We start from the raw sequence: 26679 nt of genomic DNA on the forward strand, positions 1-26679 counted from the left end.
TTGGATAAAAATGTTTCATTACTTAGCATGGATTTAAGGTTACGGTCATCACGAGGGTAAATTTTTTTCTGGCTGCTGACTTTTTTCAGGATTGATTAAGTTTTACCTGACAGAGAAAGTGGAACGAGAGGAAGTGTGGTTCATTGTGGAATACCTGACTTGCGTGACTGAACCTGAACAAATCACAGAAGTTTTGGATGTTCTATTGTCACTCTGTGAACGCGCATCCAAAAGCAAGATGGCGAAACGACTTTCGGGTAAGAAAGGCGTTTATTCATTCTCCATGATGTTTATAAACCGTATTCCGGCAATGGATTTTATGTAACGTCAGCCCGACCTTTTCAAGTTTTAGGCCTTTTTCTTCCTAGCCATCAAGTCACACCACTTTTTAACAATTTTTGTGACTTATACCACAGGCAGACTACCCTATGTGTTCGCAGTTAGATCTCTGTTGCCAAAGAAGATCGATGAACTATAGAAATTTAAAGATATCTAATGCGGTTATGAATAAAGTAATGAACAATACATATTTTGGCTCATCTCGATCCGAATATTTCAGTGAAGTTAAGTGAAATGTTAGTCGACTCGTGTGTGGCGTTTTATCCGCCTTTCTGCGCGATTTAGAGGCGTTATTCCACTGAATCGCTTTTCAACGTTGGAATTGTATCGATTTGGTAACGATATATTGGATTTTGACTGGTTATTTTTTGTTTGTTATTTTCTCATCAGATCCCAGGCATATTCCAGTTTTTGTGACACTGCTCATCAACCACAGAAACGAAGACCTTCGTCTCAAGATTCTTAAACTGATGGCCGACATCATAGCGTCCCAGAACGTCCCTGAGGGCAACAGAAGCTACTGGCACTTAAAACCAATAGGGTTGTCGGCGATAACAAAGCTCCTTTTAGATGACGTCTCTGAGCCCCTCATAAGAAGTCTTCTCAGGCTTGGCGTCTCTGAACACGATGCCAACAAAGGTGTTGACGTTTTGATGCATTATCACGTGGTACTTGCCGTGTTGGAAATGATTGAAAACGGGGATCTGGAAACTAAGCTTTTTGTGACTCATATGGTAAGGACGGTTTCTTTTTTCGTTGCGTAATAATGCCGTGAGCATTCAACTCTAGCTTCCTTATTTTCCCGTAAAAATGTACATGAAAATCCGCGCCAAGAAAAATTTTTTCTGGCGAAGCGATTTGCTCGCGCTAGCAGCGAGCACTATCGTTTTACTGTGCACGCTTACGTATATACCTGATTGAAGAATCGTTGACCCATGAAAGCATAAACCATGACCGATGCGAAACAAATGTTTACTGGGAAATCGGATAAAATTATCGTCGTATGTGACAGAATATAAACACGATAATAAGACAGGTTGCATAAAGCATGCCCTTAAGGCTCTCAAAATAAGAAAATATCTTAATTTTCAATAAAAAAAAAATATTGCTTAGCTTACCAAAGCTGTCTACCCAGAATACCATTAGGTCGTATCGTTCATGGTTTATGCTATTCACAGGGTCAACGTTTCTTCAATTAGGTAAACTTAATTTGATTCCGCGAGCAGCTATGTTAGCAATGTTATAAAGATAATTGTGTGATAGTTACAGCGCATTCATGTGACCTGAATAGGCCTTTTTACTGAATCATTCTCCTTTTAATTTATTATGTATTTTACAAATTCTTATACAGTTTTATGTTGGTTTCAAGGAATTCTTTTAAAGCAAAATCTTTTTATTGTTTCACAAGATTCTGCGATCAATCGATGCCAACCACGTCAGCTTATCACGGTGCGCTAAGGAGTTTGGGTGGCATGTGACGCTGCTCAGACTGATCACGGGCCCATTTGGCGCGCCACGAGGCGTTGGTAACGTCAATGAGAAGAATGCCAATGTATTGGAAGAAAGGAGAAGAGGAGAAGAGGATTTGATTGACACTGTGCTGGAAATTGTGTTCAGGGTAATGTGGAAAGGAGTTGAAGGCTTTGAAGAAGATGACTGGAAGGTAAACTTGGTTAAACTAGACTGATTGCAAGGCTGGCTTTTGGCAGAAGGGCAGGTTTACAGGCCGATATTTAACCGAAATACAGTAAAAGCTCCATTAAGCACCCCCCCCCCCCACCTTTAAACCCCCCTCTCTAATAAGTTCCCAGTTTGGGGGTTCGGTTTTTATAAGCCCCCACCCCCCTCTAATAATCCCCCTTCCCTAGGTCGTAAGTCATGGAAATTTATGAACAAGGAAACTTTACACTCTGTAGATATTCTTCCACCCCATTTACTTATCATTGTTGCTATTTTGTGATAATGTGTTACCAAACAGCACTAAAACATCAAAACGGACCACTTTATTTATTTTATACGTTCCCAAACTAACATAGGATTTGAAATAAGCTTCCCCTCTAACAAGCCCTCCTCTCTAAATAAGTAAGTCCCCGGAGGCTTATTTTCCTCAGGGTTATAATGGAAGAAAATGACAACTCCTTAAATTTTAATTAAAGACATACATAAGAAGTTAAGTGGAGTTAAGCCCATTGAAAAGCAGCCTATAATTCTTAACAAGTAAAATTGACATGAAAACTTAAGGTGACATAATAAATAAATTCAATGAAGAAAAATTTTAAAAAATTGAAATGAAGTGATATGCGTTCATTCCGCCAGAGAAACCATCTGGCAAAATGCTCTGTGTTAACGATAGGCCTACCATACTTTATGTGTTTATCTCCTACGTTTTCAACGATTTTCTGAGTTCTGTTCTCTATTATGTCCCCTACGGGCTTTCCAATTATGTTTTCCCTCTACGTGTCCTACGTTATTTCGATTCTGTTTTTTCCTTTGTCTCCTACAGTCTTCTCAATTCTGTTGTTTCCTACATGGCCAATGGTTTTTTAATTCTGTTGTCTTGTAGTTCTCAACTATGTTCTCGAGATGTTTCATGAACTAAAGCCGCCAGCTAGTAAGGTAACAAACCCTCTGACGACTTATTCTTTTCTTTGACAGGTGCGTGGTCAAGCCATAGCCGCAGTGAGTATCATTTCCTCAGGTGAGACCTTCTTGGTCCCTCATCGTGTCATTGAAAGGCGCCTTTTGGAGCTTTGTCTACAGGGGGCCGTGCACGACATCAAGGTGTCCGGACAGACAGGCGAAGCTGAGACCCAGAATGCGCTTATGGTTATGCGTCTGGTGGAAGACTTCATTTTTACTCCAGGTAATTCATCATTTCTAAAAGGGACTTAGTTGGCGATTTTTGCATTTGAGCTTTTAGTGTATCGTGCGAAATAAATCGTCAATTTCCCCAAACTTTCTCACACAGGTTGGTCTTAACTTGATTCCAGGCCTTATGTAAAACTAGCCGGTAGCCATTTGGATCTCGCGAGTTTTCCCGCGCTTGTCACTGGTTACATGTTTCCCGGCCGCGCTTGTCACTGGTTACATGTTTCCCCGCGCTTGTTACTGGTTACGAGTTTTGCCGCGTTGACCACTGGGTTACATATTTTCCCCGCACTTACCAGTGGGTTGTATGCTTTCCCGTGCTTCTCACTGGTTACACGTTTTCCCGCGCTTGCCACTGGTTACATATTTTCCCACGCTTGTCACTGGTTTCATGTTTTCCCACGCTACCACTGGCTACGTGTTTTCCCGCGCTTGTCACTGGTTACATATTTTCCCACGCTTGTCACTGGTTACATGTTTTCCCGCGCTTGTTACTGGTTATATGGTCTCCCGCGCTTATTACTGGTTACATATTTTCCCGCGCTTGTCACAGCTGGTTACATATTTTCCCATGTTTGTCACTGATTACGTATTTTTTCCGCGCTTGTCACTGCTTACATATTTTCCCGCGCTTGTCACTTGTTACATGTTTGCCCGCGTTTACAACCGGTCGCATGTTTTCCGTGGATGTCACTTTTAACTATCATAGTTATTGTGATTTTTGTTTTACTGTAGTTATAACAAAAAAAAAACACTCAGTTTTGTGTTAATTTTCCAATAATCAATACAAGCTCTCTGTTTTGTTTTCTTTGTTCAGCTGCCATTGCAGGAGCGGGATCAGACAATGAATCAGACACTTGGAGTGTTAAGGTAACACCACCGGCTGGACCACTTGATACCATTGGCCGTTTTCACACTAGAAATCGTCTAGAAGGACAAATCGTTTGAGACGGACAAATCGTCTTAAGTATGAAAACGGGACGGACACGATTTTGGACGTACATGTCGTCTGAATGTGTCCGTCGATTTAGGCCGTCTAGGACTGAAGACGATTTTGTGAGGACGACGTGGTCGTCTAGACGGACAAGTCGTCTAAAAGCCGTCTTAAAGTGCATATGAAGCGAAATTTTTTTCTGTCGTTTTTAGTTCTTCAATATGTATATAAAAACACTGTAAACATTAAAATTCTACTGAACAAAGATTCGAGCGAATTTTGTGGCTATTCGGGTAGCGAAGAGAGTAAAGAAGAAACAGATGAAGAAGAGTACAATATAGTTTTTAGCCGGTTTGCCCCTTACGAAGACGAACCACTCGCGGGAGAAGACGAAGATGACGATCAAGACGAAGAGGACGATGAAATAGAAGGGATTAAAACACGTAACGCGACTACCGAGCCGTCGAGGCGCCGAGCCACTCAATTATATACCTTACTCGTTCTTTACACAGTTAACGCGACTTCCGAGCCGCCGAGCCACCGAATCATATACCTTACTCGTTCTTTAAACACTTAACGCGACTACCGAGCCGTCGAGCGGCCGAATTATATACCTTACTTGTTCTTTGAACACTTAACGCGACTACCGAGCCGTCGAGCGGCCGAATTATATACCTTACTCGTTCTTTAAACACTTAACGCGACTACTGAGCCGTCGAGCCGCCGAATTATATACCTTACTCGTTCTTTAAACACTTGAAGCGACTACCGAGCCGTCGAGCCACCGAATTATATACCTTACTCGTTCTTTAAACACTTAACGCGACTACCGAGCCGTCGAGCCGCCGAATTATATACCTTACTCGTTCTTTAAACACTTAACGCGACTACCGAGCCGTCGAGCCGCCGAATTATATACCTTACTCGTTCTTTAAACACTTAACGCGACTACCGAGCCGTTGAGCCGCCGAGCCACCGAATTATATACCTTACTTGTTCTTTGAACACTTAACGCGACTACCGAGCCGTCGAGCGGCCGGAATTATATACCTTACTCGTTCTTTAAACACTTAACGCGACTACCGAGCCGTCGAGCTGCCGAGCCACCGAATTATATCGCTTCAAAAATGGCCCTGCATTTTGTAATTGCTCCACTGGTGCATTCTGACACCCGGAGTAAAAGTTGTGTTTCGACAACTCTCGTTGTTCGGGCCACCTCTCCCCCCTCTTCGCGAAGTTTTTGCCCTGTCCACCATATCTGATGCTTTGGAGTGAAATCAACAATCAACCAACGTGACGTCACGAGCTGAGATCACGTGGTATTTTGGTCGCGCGATTTTCCGGCCAATTTTAGAGCCAAATGCTGCAACTTTTTTGGGTTGTAAAATCGTCAATTTATTTTCTTTTCTTTTCAAACTTTCAGGGTTTTCTTATAAGATGTTAAACTTTAAAAATGTGCATTAAAAAATTTCGCTTCATATGCACTTTAAATTCATACTAGACAAACAAATCGTCAGACGACTTGTCCGTCTTCCAATGTGAAAACGGCCATTGAATAGTTTGTAGTATTTTTTACTGTGCAGAATAAACACTGTCAATATAGAATAGTAGAAAAACATCAAAGAGGTAATAATGAACCAAAAAAGGAACAAAGATGGTTTCAAATTGGGGAGGATTGACACGGATTACAAACTTCGAATTTTGAAAAGTTTTGGCGTCACTTTTGTTCTTAAAATCTTTTTTTATAAAAAGCCGGTTATTACGTTATAAATCAAACACAGACAGCTAAGCTGCATCTGTCCACATTCCTTTCTTTGAATGATAATAGTGATAGACGAACGTCGTGCGCATGCGTTCAAACTCAAGCCCTACGCTGACCAGCTGATCCATAAGCTCGTGGTCCTCTCCGCCCCATTCGTTTTTATGATCCGTGGGGAATCCCCCTGATCTATCCCAGTCTGATTTGTACATCCCTATAATCCCGTATCCGTACACTTGCCACATCCCCGCTAAATTGACGGGGTTAGCACCGCATTCCATCCGGACAATAATTGGTGTATAGACCGTGCGACCTTCGATACAGTGCTGAAAACAAAAACAAAAATTTTTAATGCACTTTGGCCCTTAACTACAAAATGGTTGCTATGGATGGCTTCTTACCGTCATATCTTGGGCTCCCTTAAAATCCTGGGTTTAGTTTTTGGACATGTCTGTTCTATTGGAGGTCGTCTTTATTTTCGGTAGTCATGACCACATTCGGTAAGTCACGTGACCAGAACACAAAAACCCTAAAAACTCACACAGCTTACATTTTTCTCCGTTGAAATCAACACCACGGGTAGAGTGCATTTAGAAGCAAAATCTGTAGCATGGATTTGTTGAAATGTACATTATTTTTAAAGTTATGACGTCACAAAAACTTTATGACGTTATAGCTTTTCAGTAACGCGAATTTCAACAATTTTTTGGTTTTACACCCAATCGAAAATCGCTCTAAAATCGTTCATAGAACTACAGATTTCTTTTGTTGGTTTAACTTATGTATGGTTACAAATTATCGCAGGAAAGACAAGGATTACAGTGCATGTTTACGAAATGGGATGGCATTAATATGAGAGGAAAAAAACAACAGGATTAACAATTAATAAACATTACAAATAGGCTACTATCGTGACCTTCTCGCGAAATGACTTTGGGTTGCTAGCCGGTCTGTTTTGATGGAATTATCATGACAGAAGTCTACCTTTCAAGCACCTTTTTTAAAATTAATATTAATATTATATTCGCTTTTTTACGATCCCATAATACACCTTGTTTACCCCCTCCCCCCCCCAAAAAAAAAAAAATTGCATTAGCATTGTTTTCAATTTCTCTTTCTACCTTGATTTGATAAAAGGTGTCTTCCGAATTTTGACACAACACTATAGTTCTGAGCCATATTTCGGCAGAGAACGTTGAATGAGGGATAGTTTTAGCTCGAGGTGAACGTTGATTACTCTAATTTATGTCTTTTCGAACCAAGAAGACTGCATTTACGGCATTTTGTTCAAATTATGAATTCTACAATTTAATTAACTTGTTTACAACATGAAATAACATCAACTGAAAAACCAACTTAAAAAGTGCTAGAGCGAGAGCTGAACTGAAGCTTTCTAAATCCATGCATGGTCTAAAATGAACTATCAACAGGCGTTCTACATCGACGTTCGCTTCATTTTCAAGGAATTGGGGAATAAATAACTAAACAATTCATGACTCAGCGAGACAATTCGATATGTTTCATGTCAGTTCACGGCCGGAAACCACGCATATCGAATTGCTTCTCGCTGACAAATCGCAAAACGCGCTGATCGCTAAATGAGCCAAAACGGCAAAATAATCATCAAATGAAGAGAATTCTACTCACATAAGGGTTTCAAGAAATTCCCTTTCGACCATCAGCTGCGCTCTTTGCAACCTTTCCATCTTATTCACAATGTAATACCCCGGATGTGAAGAATCGTTAAAAAGCGAACCAATACCCTCGGACATTACAACAGAATTTTTCTAAGTCTCCAGCCAAGGAAGAGTTCAAGCCCAATATCGCCATGACCGCCTTCAAATCAGCCCTAAAGTCTAGTTCCGAGTCCTAGTTGATGTGGCTGAAGACCTTTGCTGTCTAAAGGAAGCACAACGTTATTTGTACCAAGCAAAACGAACCGAGTCAAGAGTTCAACCCGTTAAAGCTTTGTTCTAAGGTACAATAACAGCCGACGCAAAACTTGCAAATCGTTAGACTTCCACCTTCATAGGACTTAATGATGTCCTCCGGCAAACTTCCTTTAGACAGCAGAATGGAAAGCTATAGATCACAACTGTTCTACTAGTTAGCGCGCGCAACTAGAATTCAAATGAAAGAGAGGGGTTGGAGTTAGAGACTGGGCTAGACTAACCACAAGTAAATCTAGGGGGAGGGAGACGGGGGGGGGGGAGACAGGGAGGGAGAAAAAAAGTAAGATTGCATTCACTACATTAGACAGGGCGACATTTCATTGGAAGAAAGCCGAACAATTCTCCGTATCCTCAAAAAAAAAAAAAAAAAAAAAAAAAAATGAAACCCCATACATTCCTTAACAGCCCGATAGCCACCTTTTATCAAATCAAGGTAGTATTATATTCGCTTTTTTACGATCCCATAATACACCTTGTTTACCCCCCCCTCCCCCCCCCCCCCTCTCGCTCGCCTGCGTTTTGTGCTCTCCCCCAACTACCGAGAGCCTGGAACAGGGTAACGCATTCTCGTCCCCATAGCCCTTTCGTTTCTCTTCGCCGGCTGGGCCTTGGCACGACAAAAAAGAAGGGCTCTGGGGACATAGGATTTTTGCATTAATTCAAATTTTTTTGATTGGCTGTTTGGAACAAAGCATTCCTGAACGGAAGTCAAAAACGTAACGACCCTCTCATACATTCTTTTGAGACATCATGACTGCATTCATGAAGACCGGAAGTCCTGGATTCTAGGACTGGAAATCCTGTGTCCCCAGAGCCCTTCGTTTTCTGGTGCCAAGGCCCAGCCGGCTAAGAGAAACGAAAGGGCTATGGGGACGAGAATGAGGCTAATGCCAAACGCGATGGATTGAATGACTTACTTTTCTAATGTTATTGATGAATGAAGCTCCAATATCCAGGTGGAGATCCAACATGACTATTATACTGTGAGGGTCTGACACCAGATTTATAGCCTCGGTAAACGACCTCGTGCGTGAATATTCACCACTTTCACTCAAAAACATGTAGTTTGTCAAAGAACTTTCCTTTAAAATCTTTTCCAAGTTGATGTCAGGGCTGTTGTAATCGTATATTATAACATGAAGATTAGGGTCGTTGGTTTCATTCACAATCTTTTCGACGTTCTTTATAAAGTGATGAACCCATCTTCCAAGATTTTTGGCTGTAACTATGAGATAAACATTGACTGTTATGTTCCACTGAAAGTTCTCTGGGTAACAAAGTTCCTTTGTTCCATTGGGCATGAAGACGTATTCAGATAACATCACACACATATAAGGTGGGGGTTTTGGCACAAATCGCGACAACTCGCTCGGCTCGCCTCGCTCCTTGTCGCGATTAGTGACCAAAACCCCCACCTTATATGTGTGTGCAAAAATCGCGAGCGGCAAACAAAAATCTCTGCGGCTTGGGCGCTCAAAAATATCAATCTGACTTGCTGTGCCAGAAATAATTCCTATTGAACAAATGCCCAATAAAGATAAAATGGGAAAAGGAAGGAAATCAATCATATCAACATGCCCAAAAAAAATCTCAAACAACACAAAAGAACAAGACATCATGCGTCCTAATTACCATAAAAATGCAAAAAAGGAAAACTTTTTCATAAGAGAAGAAACCATCGAATTGTTAAAATCAGTTGACAAAAAGCTTCTTGCAAACTTTTTGACAAACAACACGTGTTAAAAACATGCAAAAATTGTCTGACAAAGTGCAAAAACGTTTTTTTTTTTGACAGAAAAATGGTTGCCCTGCGAGCGGCACGCAAAATCGCGAGCGACTTACGTGAGTTGCGTGACATTTTCAGAGAGAGTCTGGAAACCATATTTCTAGTTCTCAGGCCCTTGGACGAGCAGAAAGAAACATGGCGGCCTAATCAGGATTTAGTGTTTGGGCCGATAAAAAACGAAACAGAACAGATATTACAAAAAAAATACGCTCAGTTAACGCGCTGTAATTTTTTGTGCCCCCACAGAAGCTGGCGAAGTGAAGCGAAGAGAAGAAATCGAGAAATAACAGGATTTGATCACAGAAGTTTATCGATCGATCGAAAGAACTTTCCCGAAACATCGGACTCAATCGGGCCTGTTAATTTTTTTTCTGCTTCAAGCATTGCTTCCACGACTTGATATGTTATCTGTCTGACCTCATTTTGCCAAACGGGAGTAGAAAGTTCGGTTAAAATAAAGCAAATCGCTTGGAAAAGAACCAACATTTTAGCCTATTTACCAAACTTTACCAAGTGTCTAATTAATGATGACATCATCCTGATGCCCAAAAGCGCATGCGTACTTGCTCAAAATAGGTGAAAGGGTACCACAAGTGAAAAATGTGACAAAGTGAACTATATATAAGTTAACGCGGCCGTAACTTTTTGTTAGTTCACAAATTCTGGTGAAGTCAAGGGAGGTAGTGGATGGCCAACCACTTGAATCCTGTTATAATGGCTTGTGCGGATGGTGAATTACGGGGTATAGGGGGACTCCTTTCAGTGGGAGATACCCCTGGGTGAACCCGCCTCGGCCCTACTGATAACGTGGGGGTGCTCAGAAATTCCTCGGGATTTCAAACCTCGGCAGAGGTAAAAATGCGGGACAGCCGCCTTGTCAGCGGCGGGGAAAAAGTCCTAGCCGGGGCTAGGCAAGAAACAGCCAACGAGCACCCCCCGACCAGGGTTTTGCCCTTTCGTTTGACCTGTCACGCAACGTCACGCGTGACTGTAACGCTCTGTGTCACACAATGTCACGCTGTGTGTAACACAATGTCACGATTTGTGTCATGCGTTAATTTTATTTTTTTGAACACTCAGATTAAATCCAGTGTTTATTTTCTCAAATCTGATTTCGACTCGGCTGCAAGACGTTTTTTTAATTTCTGCAGTTCTTGTTTTTTTATCTCCTGTCTCAGCCGTTCAATGTCAGGACTTCTTTGCTTTTTACTTTCTTTTGGAAGTGTGCCCTTACGAAATATTTGTTTTTGAATCTCATAACTCTCTTTCTCATTAAGAACGCTCTGAAACTCAGCATCTGTTATTTTGCCGTCAACAAGAGATTTGGAAAGAATTCGGTTGACGGTATCAAACTTTGACATGGCAAGGGCCATGATTTTGCAGTGCTTAATAAGTTTGGGCTCGAGTTTTTTGTAAAAACCGGTTAAAACTGCAGCGCTGGCACCGAACGTAGCAGCGACTATGCCAATCGGAAGAGCCGCAGGTAAGCCAATCCCTGTCATTGCAGCACCAACCCCCCCTGCTGAAAGGGCACCAGAAACGCCACCAGCAATGAAGCAAGCGTAGTTGATAATTGTCTTTGTTCGCTTGTATTTTTTTGCAACCAGCCGATAGTGGTCAACTTCTTCGCTTAAATATTTCAAAACTTCATTCGCTTTTTGCAAACGGAAGTCATTCTGTTGCGGCAGAACAGGATATAAAGTTTGGGTTTCCGCGTGTTTTACGCTGTTTTCTTCGCTAACACCATAATCAGGTGCACTTGGGAGCACGTTAGCTGAAGACATGGTCGTATACTTTTAATTTTATTTTTGTATTTAATTTAATTTAATTCTATCTCATATGCAAGATTTAAGCCGTTAAATTCGAATAGATTTTCATTTTCATCTCTTATCGAAAGAGTCAGAGATGATACATTTTCTTCAGCCGCAACGTCGCGCAAGACGTTAAGATGCTTATTTTGGTAATGAATTTTTTCATACGGTTTCCCTCGTATGTCAAAACAAGCTAAAAGGCTTGAAGGCTTACCATTTAGCAAGCTTTGTTGCTTGTCAATAAGGTCACAGTTGATGAAGTAATTTTTAGGATTTGAAACATTATTTACCACAATTTGATTAAGAAAATCAGTATCACTAAGAACCCACAGATTTAAGAACTTAATAAGACTTTCATTCAGTCTAAAAGTTTTAATTTTGGCCTCGTTTGCTTTTATTATTAAGGAACGACCCGTAATGCCTTTTTTTACAGAAAACATATTTTTCTCTGGAAATCCTTTTTCAAAAATATCCCCAATGTCGTCGAGTGAGTAGTTTCCTTGCCGTATAAAACGCATTTCCTCCTTTTCCTCGTTCCCTTTTTTGTAAGAAACTATTCCATCCTCTTCCAAACTATTCCAGCTGTTGTAAAGAGAACAACTTAGCAGCCGGATATAGCTCGGTTTAGGAATAGGCTGGTCAAAATAAACAGTTTTCGGATTTTCTGTTGTGGTGACAGTGAGCACAACCATCTTTATAATTATCTTTTGAAAAATAAATCTTTAATATAAAATGGCTCCGCCTATTCCGAGAGCTGATGACATTTCTCAATCAATTTTTCTTGATTCCAAAGAAAGAGATTTTATGAAGTGGATGAAAACCCCAGAAGCAACTAAAATTTCTGAAGCGGCAAAAGACAATGCATGGAAACCTTTTCTTGCAAAATATCCAAACGCTGACCGAACAAAATTTGTTGCACAGGTTGAGTTCGCGTACAACCACACAGCAACGGCAGACATTTATTACAAGGCAGAGCAAGGCCATTTGATAAATGTTTTTGGCTCTGACAGCAAATATTGGAGCCCAGAGATGAAAAAAGCACTGGGGGTGAATCAAATTTCAGGCGGTTTTCCACAACAGCTGTCACCAAGCGGCGCAAAAGGCGCATCTTTACCAATTCCCGCGGTTGGATTTCACGAAGCCGCACCGAGTTTGAAAAAAATATTTAACAGCAAAATCAACATCTACGTAACACCAGATCAATATTTCACAACGAAATTAAGAGAGATTTTTCAAAAAACAAAACTGAAGCATACATCAGGAAAAGAGTCAAAAAGGTGGCTTGCTAGCCCAAATATTGGCTACTGGCCTCAACAACTTAACTTTGCTGTCTGGTGCGCGACAACAGGCAGTGGGATAAGTCGTGAAATTTTTGATGAAGAACACTCAGCTCTCAGTTTGCCACCTGTTGTGCGTAATTTTTACCTTTTTCACGTTTATTTTACAATAAGGCGAATATTGTTTCAGATGGGCGGAATTCAGAGCGTAAGCGCCTTGCCAGGCGACCCAACGTTTAGCCAGTTCGACAACAAGTACGACGTGGCTTCGTATAAAAGAATATGCGCTGAGTTCGGTGTCGACCCGTCAAGCGATTTTCGTTTCACAAGAGGCGCCAATCATGGGCTTGGTGATGTTTATATCTGGTTTACTAACATTGGACCAAAAAATTCTGGAGCAAAATACCCAGATTACGATAAATTTTCGGACGAAGGGGGAGCTGCAAGCAAGGGTAACTTAATTCAATATATCGAGCCAGACGACGCTGCATATGCACAGGCAGACTGGTTTTGTCCTAACGCCGCAGAAGGGCTGACTCAGGCAGGTTTGTCGAGAGTAAACCAGTCGATAGAGGCTTTTGTCTACTGTATTCTGGGTTCGCAGGTCAACGTTCGAAGTAGCATACTTGGCACAGGCGGCCGCGCAAAGGAGGCTCAAAGTGAGTTCCTCGTGTTGGTTGAAGACGCTATAAGGCAACCAGATCTGGCAAAGTCAGTTCAAAGATACCAACTTGCCATCGATGAGGCCAAGGTTCGGCTTAACCTCGCCGTCTGCCCTGGTGCCTGGCTGATGCCGGGTAGTATGGTGATAAACACAGAAAGCGTTGTCGGCTACAACAATCAGCTGAAGCAGGCTGTAGCAGGAATGAAAATAGGATTAAATAATGATGTTAATAAATCAACAAAAAAAGCAGCTCTTAAACTGATGGCCGGAGGACCTTCAAAGGTAAACCCACCAAACAGCCACCCTTCAAATCCTATACACAAGGAGTCTCAAAGGGACACAAAAAAAACTCCGGCACCAACGAGCACCGAAGGTGCTGAAGCTGAAAGCGCGCAAAGCGCTAAAGCAACAAAGGTCGAAGTCAATGATGCACACGAAATAAACAAAGCAACTGTCGCTGTTGGTGCGGTTGGAGCTGCAGCTTTGCTCTACGCCCTTATGCGTTAACGTCTCTTCTTGATGTATCTTTCAACAAGAAAAGCAACCGCAGCAAGTATAAGCAGCCAGGTGTGCTCTGCAAGAAAGCCAATTACTTGACCAGCTGTTTTGAAAAGAAAACTTACAATCGAGCCAATAAGACCGGGCAGAGCTGATGCCACCTTTGAGCCAACATCACTTAAGCCTTTCCCCAACGCTTTGCCGGTAGCCTTCAAAGAGTTTGTAATGGCACCAATTACAGCACCAATCGTGACACCAGCAGCAAGAAAGATTGCTGTTACTGTCACGCCATTTTTTTTGAAGATTTCTTTGATCCTCTCACGAAGTGGAAGCGCTCTTTCTCTTTCTGCAATCTGTGTTTGCAAACGTGCGAGCTCCTCGGTTCTTTCAGCAACTCTTTCTTCAGCAGCTTGTTTGTCAGTGGCGGAGGTATTTTCATCCTGTATTACTGCTTGATCTTCATCGTTTTGTCGCTTCAGCTCGGCTTCTTGCTCTTTTAGATCATCCAACGCTCTTGTGTCGTTGAGCCTTTCTTGCAAAGTGTTTCTTTCTCTCTCTTTGGCAGCGAGGCTTGCCCTGAGTTGGTCGACCCGTGTTTGTTCTTTTGTCTTCTGCTTCGATTGTTTTTCAATGGCTACCACCTCTTTTTTCGCGTTGTCAAGATCCTTTTGATAATTTTTTTTCAGTTGCTGCAGTCTCCGTAGTTCTGAATCACTTTCAAGATTCGAACCGTGTTCTTGAGTAAGTGCTTCAATCTGAGCTTGAGTTCGCTCGATTCTGTTTCTCAGATCTTGCACTTCTAGGGCGGCTTTTTCTTTTTCCGATGCGAGTTTTTGGGCCTCTTGAAGTTGTTTTTCAGCTTCTCTTAATCTTTGGCGTTCATCTCTTATGCTCTCATTGTCTTGAGCAATAAGATCTTCAGCTGACGGCCCAAGTTCATCTTTGAAGCTGTCTAAAAAGCTTTTCATGAAGCCTGACTCATTTTCTTTTAGAATCTTGTACTCGCCTTTTTTTGTTCCTACAGCAACAATTTTACCCTCATTTTTCCCTTTGCCTCTTCTGATTTTTATTTTTTCAAAGTTTGCTTTGGGAAATTTGCCTTTTATCATGTCTACTGCTTTTTTTAGTTTTTGTCGCAAATTACTTTCATTTTGAAGATCACTTATTGAAGGGGTTCTTTCAAGCAAAGGTGTTTCGTCGTAGGATGTTTCTGGCAGCCCGCTCTGTTCGTGCTGCATTGTTTGCATTTCATGTTGTTCACCCCCATGGTAGGGTGTGGATACCATCCCGGGCTGAAATGGTCGGGTTGTGTCGACCTCTTGTTCCTCTTCATCATCGTTATCACTGTTGTGGTCAAGATCTCGGTCCAAATCAGGGTCCTCGTATCCAAAATCACCACCACCTGTTGCCATCACGTAATTTATATATATTTTCAAATTAAACTTTTCAATTTAACAATAAAACCAATCGAGAGATGGCTGCTGTTCAAGAAAACCTTCGACCGGGACGCGTAGAGAAAACCCTCGGCGCACTGAAAGCCGAGCGAGCTGTAAAACGAATCACTTTTGACCGCACTGAAGCCAATCCAGAGGAAACGTTGTATGTTTCAGTGCCAAAGCTGAACGAAAACGAGGTCATTGTGCCTGGCTCGCTGGCGCTGCGCTTCAACATCGACTTGAGCGGAGGCCATGCCAACAACTTTCTGGTTGACAACGCCAGCCGAGCTCTTGTCGACAAGTTTGTTGTAAAGTATGAAGGCACCGTCGTGCAGGACACGGTGGGCTATGACATCTACAAAATATTTGAGGATTTTTCCTTTCGCAGGAGGAGCGCGACGACAGGGTGCCAGAGGGCATTCAGAGCGAGGACCTCAACAAAATTCGCTCAAATGCTGGCGATAAGAAAACTTCAGGAGTCGACGCAGAAAAAAAGCTGAATGAGCTATATGGTAATAAATACCGCATCCGTCTGGATCACCAGATTTTAACTGACCACGGAGCATTTTATCCACAGGCACTATACAACGATCTTGTGTTCGAACTGAAGCTCGCGGCAGCCGAACATGTTGTAAGAGGCTCAGATGCAACAAAACTGAAATACAAGCTGACAAACATCCAGCTGGAGTACGAGATGATAAGAAGCAAAGAAATTGCAGATGAGGCATTCAGCGCTTATTCGGGCGGCAAAGAGTTCGCTTACGACCACATCCAGAGGGACAAAGTGGTGACTTTTGCAAAAGGCTCCGACACACGTCTGAATCTCAGGGTCAACCCGCAGAGGAGGTCCCTAAAAGGTATCTTGCTCCTATTTATTGAGCAATATGCCAAAGGTGCAAGGAGCTCAGAAAAGTACATTAACCCGGACCTTACAAAAGTAAGCGTCACTGTCAACGGCTCGCCAAACATGCTGTACAACAACGGCATCGAAGGAATGGACATTTGGGAAGAAGTTAAAAGATTCTTTATGAAAGAAAAAAAAACGCAGCACATGAACCTGCAAAAGTTTTATACCGAAGACAAGTTTGGCCTTCTGATTGATCTGCGTTCCATGGCTGACCACGCGATGCACGGAAGCGGCACGCGCCTTGTGAACACAAAGGATGGCGTACAGCTTGAGCTAGAGAGGAAAACAAGCGGCTCAGGTAATTTGAACTGCCACATTTACGTAATCAGCGACGCCCAAATGAATATAATTGGCAGGCAGTTAGAATCTGTGCTTTTATAATATAAGAACGAAGTTCTGAAATGGATCCTGCCAATATACCCTTTAACGCCCTCATTGTTGGACCAACAAACTCAGGAAAAACAAGGTACGTGGTCAATCAGCTTTGTGGCCCTTTCCGAGGCAAGTTTGAGTACATCGTGCTCATATGCCCGACTTTCGCGCACAACAAGACTTACTATCGCTTTGCTGAGGAAGATCCGCGCTTTTATGTTTACATTTGCGAGCAGCACGAGGTTGAATCTTGGTTAAAGCTTTCAAGATTTCTTTTTGAGGGTGCGAACACGCTTATCATCCTCGACGACTGCGCTGCTTCGAAAGATGTAAAAGGTCGAACGGGGGAGTTAGTAAATCTTGCTTTCTCTGCTCGCCACGCAGGTTTGAGCGTGTGGGTGCTGACTCAAAAAATGACAAGCATAACAGCCTCATTCCGCGAAAATGTTGCGGCAATCGTTTTCTTTTACACCCCCTCTGCCAAGACCACGAAGGCAATCTTTGAGGATTACTCTGGCGAACTTTCCCATGAAGATTACAAAGAAGTCATTTCAAAGCTAAAAAAAAATAAGTTTTCGCATCTTGTTATTTCTCATCGCCACCCTTACGGCACAGAATTTTTTTATTGAACATATTTTTTTGAGTAATAAATGGCTGACCCGTTCGCAACTTCCACTGATATCACTGCAAGTGAACGAATTATGTTGGAAACGTCCGTAATGGAATTGCTTGAACCTGAACCAGTGTCGCTAAGCGACTCGTCAGAGATGCAAGCAGCGGGACCTGACATTCCAGCTTTACGTGAACAGCTTGCAAGACTTGTTTCAACAGGCAAGTCTAAAGAAGCAATCGGTGTGCAGCTAACTCACGATCAGGTAAAGCGCTTGACCGAGAAAGACGTCGAAAAGTACTTCAAGAGGTACGAAGCGTATGTTGGGGCCAAGACCACAGAAAATCTTATTGACAGCGCGCTCACTCTTTTTACGAAAGCCGCAAGTCTGTTCGTGCCCTTAAAAAATATTGAAGCTTTGCAAAAAGAGCTAAAAAATGACTACATCATCAACAACGAGCTTTCCAATCTTGTCGGCGGTTTGTCTTTCAAATACGGCAAGTTTCTTGCTCCAGCTTCTGTTGCTTTGATAACAGCAAAGCACATTGATTACAGCACAGCACCACAAGCGACTCTAGAAAGCGAGCATAAAGATCTTCCTGAGTAAATTACTAAGCAATTCTAAGAAAATGCTAAGTAATTACTGAACAATGCTCATTAAATGCTGACCAAAAAAGTTTGCTAAGCATTTTTCATTTAAATATATTATTTTTTCTAATAAATGGCGGACCCTGAAACACAAATACCGAGCGAACCTGCAGTTGTTCAAGAAAACGTTCCACAAGTCACTTCAACAACTCCTGCAACAAAACCTGCCAAAAATCCAAAGCGAGTGGCTGCTGGCAAGCTTGCAGCTGAAAAAACAAAACAGGCTCGTGAAGCACAGAAAAAAGCTGCTGTCGAGGCCGCTGCCATAATTGCAAAAGAAAAGGAAAAGAAATCTGCGGCTGCTAAGCGAAATGTAACTCCACCCGTAACGGAACCAGCTCCGACCGAGTCTCCGCCGGAATCCAGCGGTCTAAGCACAAATCAATGGATCTCTTTGATGAGTATTGGCGTTGCAATTATTACAACTTATGTCAAACGCGAAGACATCAAAGCCTTTATCAAGAGCAAAACCCACCCAGCCAAAGGCACGGCACCAGAACCCGAGCCAGCTCAAGAGGCTCCTGCAGAGCGGCAGCGAATCAGCGCATCATCGAAAATTCCGCAACCAAAAAGAGGAATTCGTCCGATGGATTAATAAACTTTCAATTAAATATTTTTTCATCATTTTATAATAAAATGTGGAAAGTCCCTGACATCCAACAGTTTATGTTAACCGTTGCTGCAGTTTCAACGGTTGGCTTGGTTTGGATAAATTTCACGGAAAAGTGCGTCAAAACAATCGTTTGGATTGCAAAAAACCCAGATATTTTCGTGAAAGTGCGCGAAAGCGCTCAAGAAGAAGGGGAACAATGAATTTTCAATTAAATGTTTTTTTTTATTTTATACTGAACTAAGTTCTACCGTCATGTCCGACAACAAACTCGTGAAAACACTCATGGATGCAGCCACCATTACAGGTCTAGCCGCCGGAATCGGCTGGGCTGCCAAAAAAGTTGTGAAAGAAAACTTCACATCCGACCCAAGCAGCAGTTTTATGAACTATGTAAAGTTCACAGCCGTCGTGACAGGCAGTATTGCACTAAAACAATATCTCGAGGACCAGAAAATCCTCCCCACCAATTAAAAAAAAAATTCGCATAATATAAGAACAAAGACACACAATGGCAAGCATCGCGATTATGGCTGGCGGAGCTATCTTGAACGCTGCTGCTTTCATTGGCGGCAACTACCTTGCTCGAGCTTTGGGTGGCGGAGATGACGCCGCTTTAAAAGAAAAAGAAAGACACGACAAAGCTCTCGAGGCTTACCAGGCCGCTTACGCGAAATACTCTCGCGACCGCACCAAGCTCCTCGACTGGATACAAACCAACGCGGAAATAAAAGAGCAGGCCAAACAGAACTTCACTAACACTGACTACGCTTTCAAACTCTACAACCAGGCACATCCTGACAAACAAATTATTTCACCGAAAGAGCCCAAGTTTTCTGATTTTTATCAGCCAAGCGAGCAGCAGAAACAAGGTGAACTTATGTTCGTTGGTGCTGGCGCGCTTGCACTTGGGTACGCTGCCTTTCGGTTTCTTTAAACTTTTCTTTTTTTCTTGTATACGCATGGATGCAAAGATCTCGAAAGTCTACTATAGCCCCCAGGGCTATTGGAAAGGAATTGCCGCGATAAAAAAATTAGCCGAGGCTGCCAAGGTTTCCGAAGATGCTGCTAAAAAGTGGCTCGTTAAGCAGGCCCTTTGGCAGATCTACCTTCCGGCACCACGATACGTTCCTCGCCCAAAATTCGATGTTTCTACTCCTAACGCGGTCCACCAGGCGGACCTTCTTTTTCTGCCACACGACAAACTGCCGCGAGGGCGAAAAGTTTACAAATACGCGCTGACTGTTGTTGACGTTGCCAGCCGTTACAAAGAGGCCGAGCCTTTGACCTCCAAAGATTCAACTGAGGTTGCAAAAGGTTTTCAGACAATTTACAGGCGAAGTGCACTAAAATGGCCACAGATGCTGCAAGTTGACCCCGGGCGCGAATTCATGGGCGCTGTTACCAAAGAAATGGAAAATCACAAAACCTATATTAGGCGCGGGCGTGTTAACATCCACAGAGATCAAGCCATTGTTGAACGTTTTAATCAAACACTGGCAGAGCGCCTGTTTGGTTATCAGTACGGTGTCGAGATGACCCTGCCATCTGGCCAGAGGTCGACAGCGTGGGTTAAAAGGCTACCCGAAGTTGTTACAGCTCTGAACAACGAAGTAACAGGTCTTACTGGCAAGAAACCAGCTGCCGCAATCAAAGAAAAGGCTGTTTTTTCCAAACCGTCGTCAAAATATACAAGACCTGTTGGCTTAAAAGAAAAAAAGCTCCCCTCTCTCGTTAATGTGCGCTATCTTTACCAACCTGGCGAGCTGGAAGGCGGCGTAAAAAGGGCTACAGATCCGATTTGGTCATTAAAAGTCTACAGCATTGAAAGGTCTGTTACTAAACCTGATCAGCCAGTGCTTTATTACTTGCACGATGGCCCCAAGCGCGGCTTCGTGCGTGAAGAATTGCTTGTTATTCCTCCAAATACACAGTTACCACCAGAAAAGCTATAAACGTTCTGTTTATGTCGGCTTATACCCGTAAGCATTTGTATGTATCCCATCATCCGCTATCCATCGCTTTGAGTCAAAAGGCGACAGCGAGACCTTGTTGAGATGCATTCCGTAAATCTCATGTCCCACGCTTCTAAGTATGTTCATTCCATGCCATAACTGCTTAGCGCTAAAAAGCGTTTCCTTATACTGTTCATGTACAATTTGCTTCTTTACAACGCTCTTTTTTACACCCTTCGCTTTTTTGATTTTTTTTTGGTCCGCCTTTATCGATAATTTTTTTGGCCCCTTACAATCACACTCTGATATGTATGTTCCGGGAAATTCGTCTTTTATTTTGTTTAAAACCTTTTCATCTTCGTCCTCAGTCTTTATCGATAACACTTTCGTTTCCGTACAAACACACTCTGATATGTATGTTCCCGGAAATGCGTCGTTTATTTTTTTCAAAACCTTTTTACTTTCTCCCTCAGTCATTATCGAGTACATTTTCGGTCTGAGACAAACACACTCTTTTATAGGGGTTCCTGCGCATTCGTCTTTCATTTTTCCCAAGACCTTTTTGTTTTCGTATGAATGGAGTGGATGCTCTTTTGGGTAGTCGCTTGTATCATACAGAGTTTTGTTCCATTCCATGTCTTCGTAGATGTCATCTGTTTCGATCTCGAGCAAAAGGCTGTCTGTGTCCGTATACAAGAGCTCGCAACGTGGACCGTATACCTTTTTCAGATGGTTGTAAAAGAAATCATACATTAGTATCTTGCTGTTGTCAAGGATAGTCATCCCAGTGTAAACAGGCTTATTAAGAATAAGCTTGCTTTTGCGCATGTCTATTCCAACCAGATCGTTAGAAAACATTACATGCCTTGAGTACAATGGGCTTGCAATCAATTTTCGTATTTTGTTTGTTTCATTGCTTCGCACTATTTTTATGTCAACACGGTTACGCAGGTTTTCCATTGTTTTTCCGAAAACTGAGTTATTCATGAGCTTGTAAAAGTTCTTTTCAAAGTCGTTTTTCGCTTTTTTCCTGAATTCTGTGTTCATCCGGATGTACGGCTCCATCCAGCATTCTTGTTCGAACTCCATTACTTTGTGAACTTTTTTTAGTTTCATGCCCTGCTTAAGATAAAACTGCAAGTTTCGGTAATGCACAACATAGTTACTTTTGTCCTCAAGAGTCAAAACAAGCTTTTCGCTGTCTGGTGGGTCCAGATCAAGCTTATCTTTTAATTTTTTTTGGTAATCAGAATAAAGTTCCTCGCTTATTTTCTTTTTCTCTGGTGCCAATGGGTAGCTGTTGTGCTCTTCATGAAGTTCTGCGGGGTATTCAAGGTCTACCTCCAATATCCAGCCAGTTCTTGCAAACTCCTTTTTTCTCATTATTTCTTTTTCAGTCGGCATAACTCTTTTCCATTTGAAACCACTTTTTGGCAGTGGCTTGCTCATTGCCCACCCATAAAGGTTGTTTGCATCAAGGTACATTATGTATTTTTTTGGCTTGCTTGGGTCATAGCCTTCAACATAAGGATTGTTTGCCTTTGCATATCTCTTGCTAACCATGGAAATACCTCCTCTTATTCCCCTTTCGACAAATAGATGCATTTCTGAGTCTGTAAGGAGCTCAAGCTGCACGCCTGTCTTTTTCAAGAGTGCGTCCCAAGAAAGGCCAGGCGACGTGTAATAATTCGCAGGATCCAACCCGTACTGCTCAAGGCAGATTTTTCGGAAGTTTTCGAAAACGTCGGCCAACAGGGACACGTCTGTTTTCACGTATAGGTCGTGGTAGTCACCAAGCGTTTTGCATCCAAAAGCTTCCCATACCCTCTTTGCGTGATCGTACTCTTCGTCTGTTATGTGCTCGTCGTTTAGCTTGCTGTAAAACTTTTCTTTGTCTGGCAGACTTGTTTCGTCAAGCCTTTCCCACGATTCCATGTATTCGTAAGGGTAAATTCCCTTTTTTAAAAGAAGTTCAAAATTTTGTGAAGAAAGAGATTTTGTTATTTTCAATGACTCTTTCGGTGTTGCGCTTACAAGTGAATCGAGGCTTCCTTGTAGAAAGTTCAAGCTGTCAATAAAGCGCAGACCGCCAAATGAAAATGTTATGTATTTCTCCATGTTGTTGGCTACGCATTTCACCTCTTTTTGTGTCGATTGAGACAGCTTTGACATCGCCTGCATTAAATGGTGTGCATCATAGCCCCTAAGGTTGTGAAATACAACTGGTATTTGGTCCGTTTTTGGTTTTATTCTCATTTTAAGGTTGCATGCGTTGTGCGCGGCTCCTCGAAACTTGCCTGTTATGTGGCAATGGTCCTTAACTGCATCTCTGAAGTTTTGCTGAAGCAAAGGTTGTCCACAGCATAAGCAGTCATCTTGTTCTTCTGCAGCTTCTTTGTGCTCTTCTTCTGTCAATCTTTTTAGAATGAGAAACGAACTGTCGTGTTCTTTCTTTACATTGTAATAACATTTTTTATGCCATTGCCCATCATAAGTGTATACTCTACCTGTTTCACTTATCCATACAGGTAAAGAGTCTAAAAAGTAATCTTTTATCAAACTTTTTTCACAAATATGGCAATCAGTTGCATTTTTAAATTTTTCCCAATCTATTGCTGTCATCACAAGAGGTTTTGGCGATGACAAACTATTTCTTATTTTTTTCTCTTCCTCTTGAAGACAGTTCAAAAACACTTCAACAGCATTTTCACCTCTGTAAACCACTGGCCGTTCATTTCTTCCGTCACTCCTTACAACTGTGTAAGCAAAACCACATGCCTCGTGCTGTTCTGTTTTCTCAGTGTAGCTTTTTTGCTTGCTCTCTGGCCCACGCTCGCATCCTTGAATCTTTCTGACCAAAGCCTCAAAGTCCGCATATATCACGTATGGCGCCCTCATCTGTTTGTGATGATTTTGGAAAGAAAGGGTGTTTTTCCCCTCTTCCGGCATCTCGATCCTTGTTGGCCTGCCGTTCATGCCATTGCAATGTTTTTCGTGGTTCTCGAGCAAGTCAGGTCTTGTGAAGCCGGTCAGGCACATCATGCAAAAGTGTTTTGCAGAACGATGTTTGCTCTGATCAAAGAGTAAAGCGCTTACTTTTTTTACAAAACAGTAATGCTGAATTAATCCTGACTCTATTAACATAAGGTTTATACGAGGAATGGTTTTTTCTTTTTTGCTTATTCTGTGCACAATCACACGATTGTCTTCCCAGCCGAACACATTTATTGCGAGGTTGCTGTTTTGCCTCTCGAGTTTGTCAATCTGTTTTACAGGTGTGGGGAAATCGATGCCTGCGTAGTTAATTCCGTCGTTGGCCGGGTATTTGCTTGTTCTTTGAAGGTTTTTTCCGTCCCTTGGAGGAAAAAGTGCAGCTCTCAAAGCCCACTTCAAACATTCGTTATCCCTGTTTTGCACGTTGATTATTGCTTTCTTTTTTGCCAAATTGGCTGGGAGAGGCAAATAAGTTCCTCCGCGCAATGGCTGATAGCGTGCAACATTGACGTACGCTTCGGTTATTCTTTCAATAACCCAGCCTGAGCCGCGCTCTGACCAAGCCTCAATTTGACCTTTTGCTCTTTCAATAAATCTATCGAAATCTTGTTTTATCTGTTGTTTATTATTTTCGTTAAAAACGTGCGGTTCTTTTTCTTTAAAATAATGCTCCATCTCTTGTGTTACACCAGTCTCAAAATTTTCTTTTGTAAATTTTATTTTCATCTCAAAACTTACTTTTACGCTTTTCAAATCTCTTATTTCATTCTCTACCAAATAAACAAACTTTCCTTTTGTTTTCTTTTGAAAGACAAAAAGGTCTTTGCTGATTCGGCTTCCTTCTGGTATGGTCATTTTCCACACTCGTAGCCATTCATTGAAATCGGATTGGGCCAATAAAAAATTGTTGTTCCATTGTGGATTTTCTTTAAAGCCGCGAATTTCCTTCAAGAGTGCTTGCAAAACTTCTTTCGAATAACTTGCAGCAGTCATGTTGGCGTTTATACCAATGAGAAACATTTGTTCAATAGGAATTTTTTCTGGCACATCAATGGTGCTTGAGATTTGTGAGCTCTCAAGCCGCATAGATTTTGGGTGCCGCTCGCGATTTTTGCACACACATATAAGGTGGGGGTTTTGGTCACTAATCGCGACAAGGAGCGAGGCGAGCCGAGCGAGTTGTCGCGATTTGTGCCAAAACCCCCACCTTATATGTGTGTACATCACTTTTCTGTTGTTTGTTAAATCCAGTAGTTTCACTTCAATCAGATATCGATTGCCTCTCTTCTTAACAGTCTTTCGTTCAACATTTCTTATTTCGCTTAGAGAAAATTTCCTGTGTAGGATACAAGTTAGACAAAGCCAAAATTAAAATTTATCCGGATTAGTTTGCGTTGAGCCAAGTGGCTCTTTGCGCCGGAGCTCATCCCGGTTTCTACAGCATAAAGCAAGTGTAAATATTCCCCCCCCCCCCCGGATGGAATGCTTGTCCATCGTAGGGACCCACAGCATTTAATTCACCGGTACTCAATTATATACACCCGAGTAAATTGTCTTGCCTACGAACACAACAAAACGTCCCCGAGCAGGGGCCGAACCCGGTCTGTTCGATCGGGAGTTCAGTGCGCTAACCAATACGCCACGTATCTCCCTTATTTAATAGCGAAGCGCGCGAGGTCTAAAAATAGAATGCAAATGAATATACCCGCCACAAGGCTCAAAAAACATCAGCGTGTTCTGAGCGAAATAGAAGGAATCTAGGCGAAGTTTTCGTTTTATAAAAGTGTTTTAGGAATACCGGCTGCTTTAGAAAGTGTTTTAGGAAAATCGTCCTCAATTTCGGTTTGTTTGTCTGAGTCTTCTCTGAGTCGTGACGTCACTCGCGCGCTTCTCTATTAACGCTACCACTAATAAATTTACCTACCCTGAAATTTTCCTCTCCAGCGACTCCATAAAAACACGAACAACTTCCAAGGCTTCGTCTTTGTCAAGTGGAAGTTTAAATGCATGCATTCTGTCTTGAGGTTTAAGATGTTTAGGCGGATGAAGCTTATTATGTTCAGGGAACGGGTACACATATGTGTGAACAACGTAAAAATTCACCGCTTGATACTGTTCCAATCTTTTGTTGACAGTATAGCTTGCATTATAGTCACAATACGGCAATATATCTTTTATTTCCTCGTGTGATAAATAGCTTATTTCGCGCTGGGCTTGGAAATACGTAGATTTATTCCTCCTTGAAGCGCAAACGGGAGAATCTGGCAGTGAGTCATCGTAGATCTTGGAATTATTCAAACTGCTGTCGTCCATGTAATGAGACAGAAACGAGCCGTTTATAACTTCAAAACTAGAACTCGTTGGGGCTTTCCACAGAAGTTGTATTTTCTTTCGTTGACCAAAACAAGTGGCCACGACTTCGATGAAATACTTCTTTCCTGCTATCAGTCCGATCTCATCAGAAACTCCAAAGTTCTTTTCCTCTTGTGATAGCTTTCCAGAGTCCCATATCTTCCTTGCATTTCTCCAGTTCTCGTGGTGACTCAGCCAAACTTCAGCGGAGCAAAATTTAACCGCAAAAAGATAAACACCAGATTTGTCCGGTATAATAAATCCGAATAATCTCAATCCGGTCTCTGCGCTTGTCAAGTCCTTGCCAAGTTCTTGGGTGGCGACTTCTGTCTTGTTTAGTAAAAGCCTATTGTCCGGGGCGTTGGGAAACATAGGGAAATTACACAAAATGTTTAAATCTCTCGCACATGTTTCCAACCACACATGCAAGTTCAAATTTCCTGTCTTTCTCACGGAGTTTCGCCGTCTGGGTAGTAACACTGTTAATTCGTCAAATTTCAAAAATGTCACAATATCAACAAGGAGGAATAGAAGGATTCCTAATATTATGCATCTCTGATTCCATAAGAAGCGTGTAGGAAATACAAGATGAAACGCTCTCATTTTCAACCCAAGTCAACTAAGTTGAAGTTAAATCAATGACTGCTACATGGTGTTGTTTTACAGTCAAAACACCTCAAGCGTTCCTGTCAAGGGTGGATTAATGATTCCATTATTGCAAATGTGATTTCATTCTTTGCTTCAATATTCCATTCTTGAATTGAATATTTCAATGTTGAAACGGCGACTCGATTCAAAACTGGAATGTTGATTTCATTCCCCAATTTGCATAAAATGGGTCAACGACATTTTTCCCACTTTTTCTTCTGCCAGTAGAATTTTTGTGTCTTTTCAGTGTACCAAAATG

General features: G+C 42.0%; 4 protein-coding genes across 4 annotated transcripts in view; 1 reads left to right on the forward strand and 3 right to left on the reverse strand.

Moving 5' to 3' along the window:
* The window catches only part of LOC144629736 (neurobeachin-like protein 1), a 66827-nt gene that overhangs the window by 22000 nt on the left and 18148 nt on the right, over nt 1-26679 (forward strand). The window contains exons 23-27 of the mRNA XM_078487955.1: nt 90-257; nt 730-1073; nt 1748-2002; nt 2995-3202; nt 4025-4077. Of these exons, the coding sequence (XP_078344081.1) occupies nt 90-257; nt 730-1073; nt 1748-2002; nt 2995-3202; nt 4025-4077 (1028 nt within the window). The remainder of the gene's footprint in view (nt 1-89; nt 258-729; nt 1074-1747; nt 2003-2994; nt 3203-4024; nt 4078-26679) is intronic.
* On the reverse strand, nt 5927-26375 carry LOC144630005 (uncharacterized). Its single transcript, XM_078488270.1, has 4 exons — nt 25345-26375; nt 24648-24756; nt 8770-9177; nt 5927-6226 (listed from the first exon to the last, which is right to left on the reverse strand). The coding sequence occupies exons 1-4, from the start codon at nt 26373-26375 to the stop codon at nt 5927-5929; spliced, it is 1848 nt and encodes a 615-aa protein (XP_078344396.1).
* LOC144630006 (uncharacterized) lies at nt 13894-14856 on the reverse strand. The gene has a single exon (XM_078488272.1). It carries the CDS (start codon nt 14854-14856, stop codon nt 13894-13896), a length of 963 nt encoding a protein of 320 aa, XP_078344398.1.
* Nucleotides 17655-24506, reverse strand: LOC144630916 (uncharacterized). The gene is made up of 3 exons (XM_078489275.1): nt 24428-24506; nt 22724-23875; nt 17655-17737 (listed from the first exon to the last, which is right to left on the reverse strand). The coding sequence occupies exons 1-3, from the start codon at nt 24504-24506 to the stop codon at nt 17655-17657; spliced, it is 1314 nt and encodes a 437-aa protein (XP_078345401.1).

Source organism: Oculina patagonica, chromosome 11, assembly GCF_052425735.1.
Source record: "Oculina patagonica isolate OP01 chromosome 11, crgOcupat, whole genome shotgun sequence".
Classification (NCBI taxonomy): Eukaryota; Metazoa; Cnidaria; class Anthozoa; order Scleractinia; family Oculinidae; genus Oculina; species Oculina patagonica.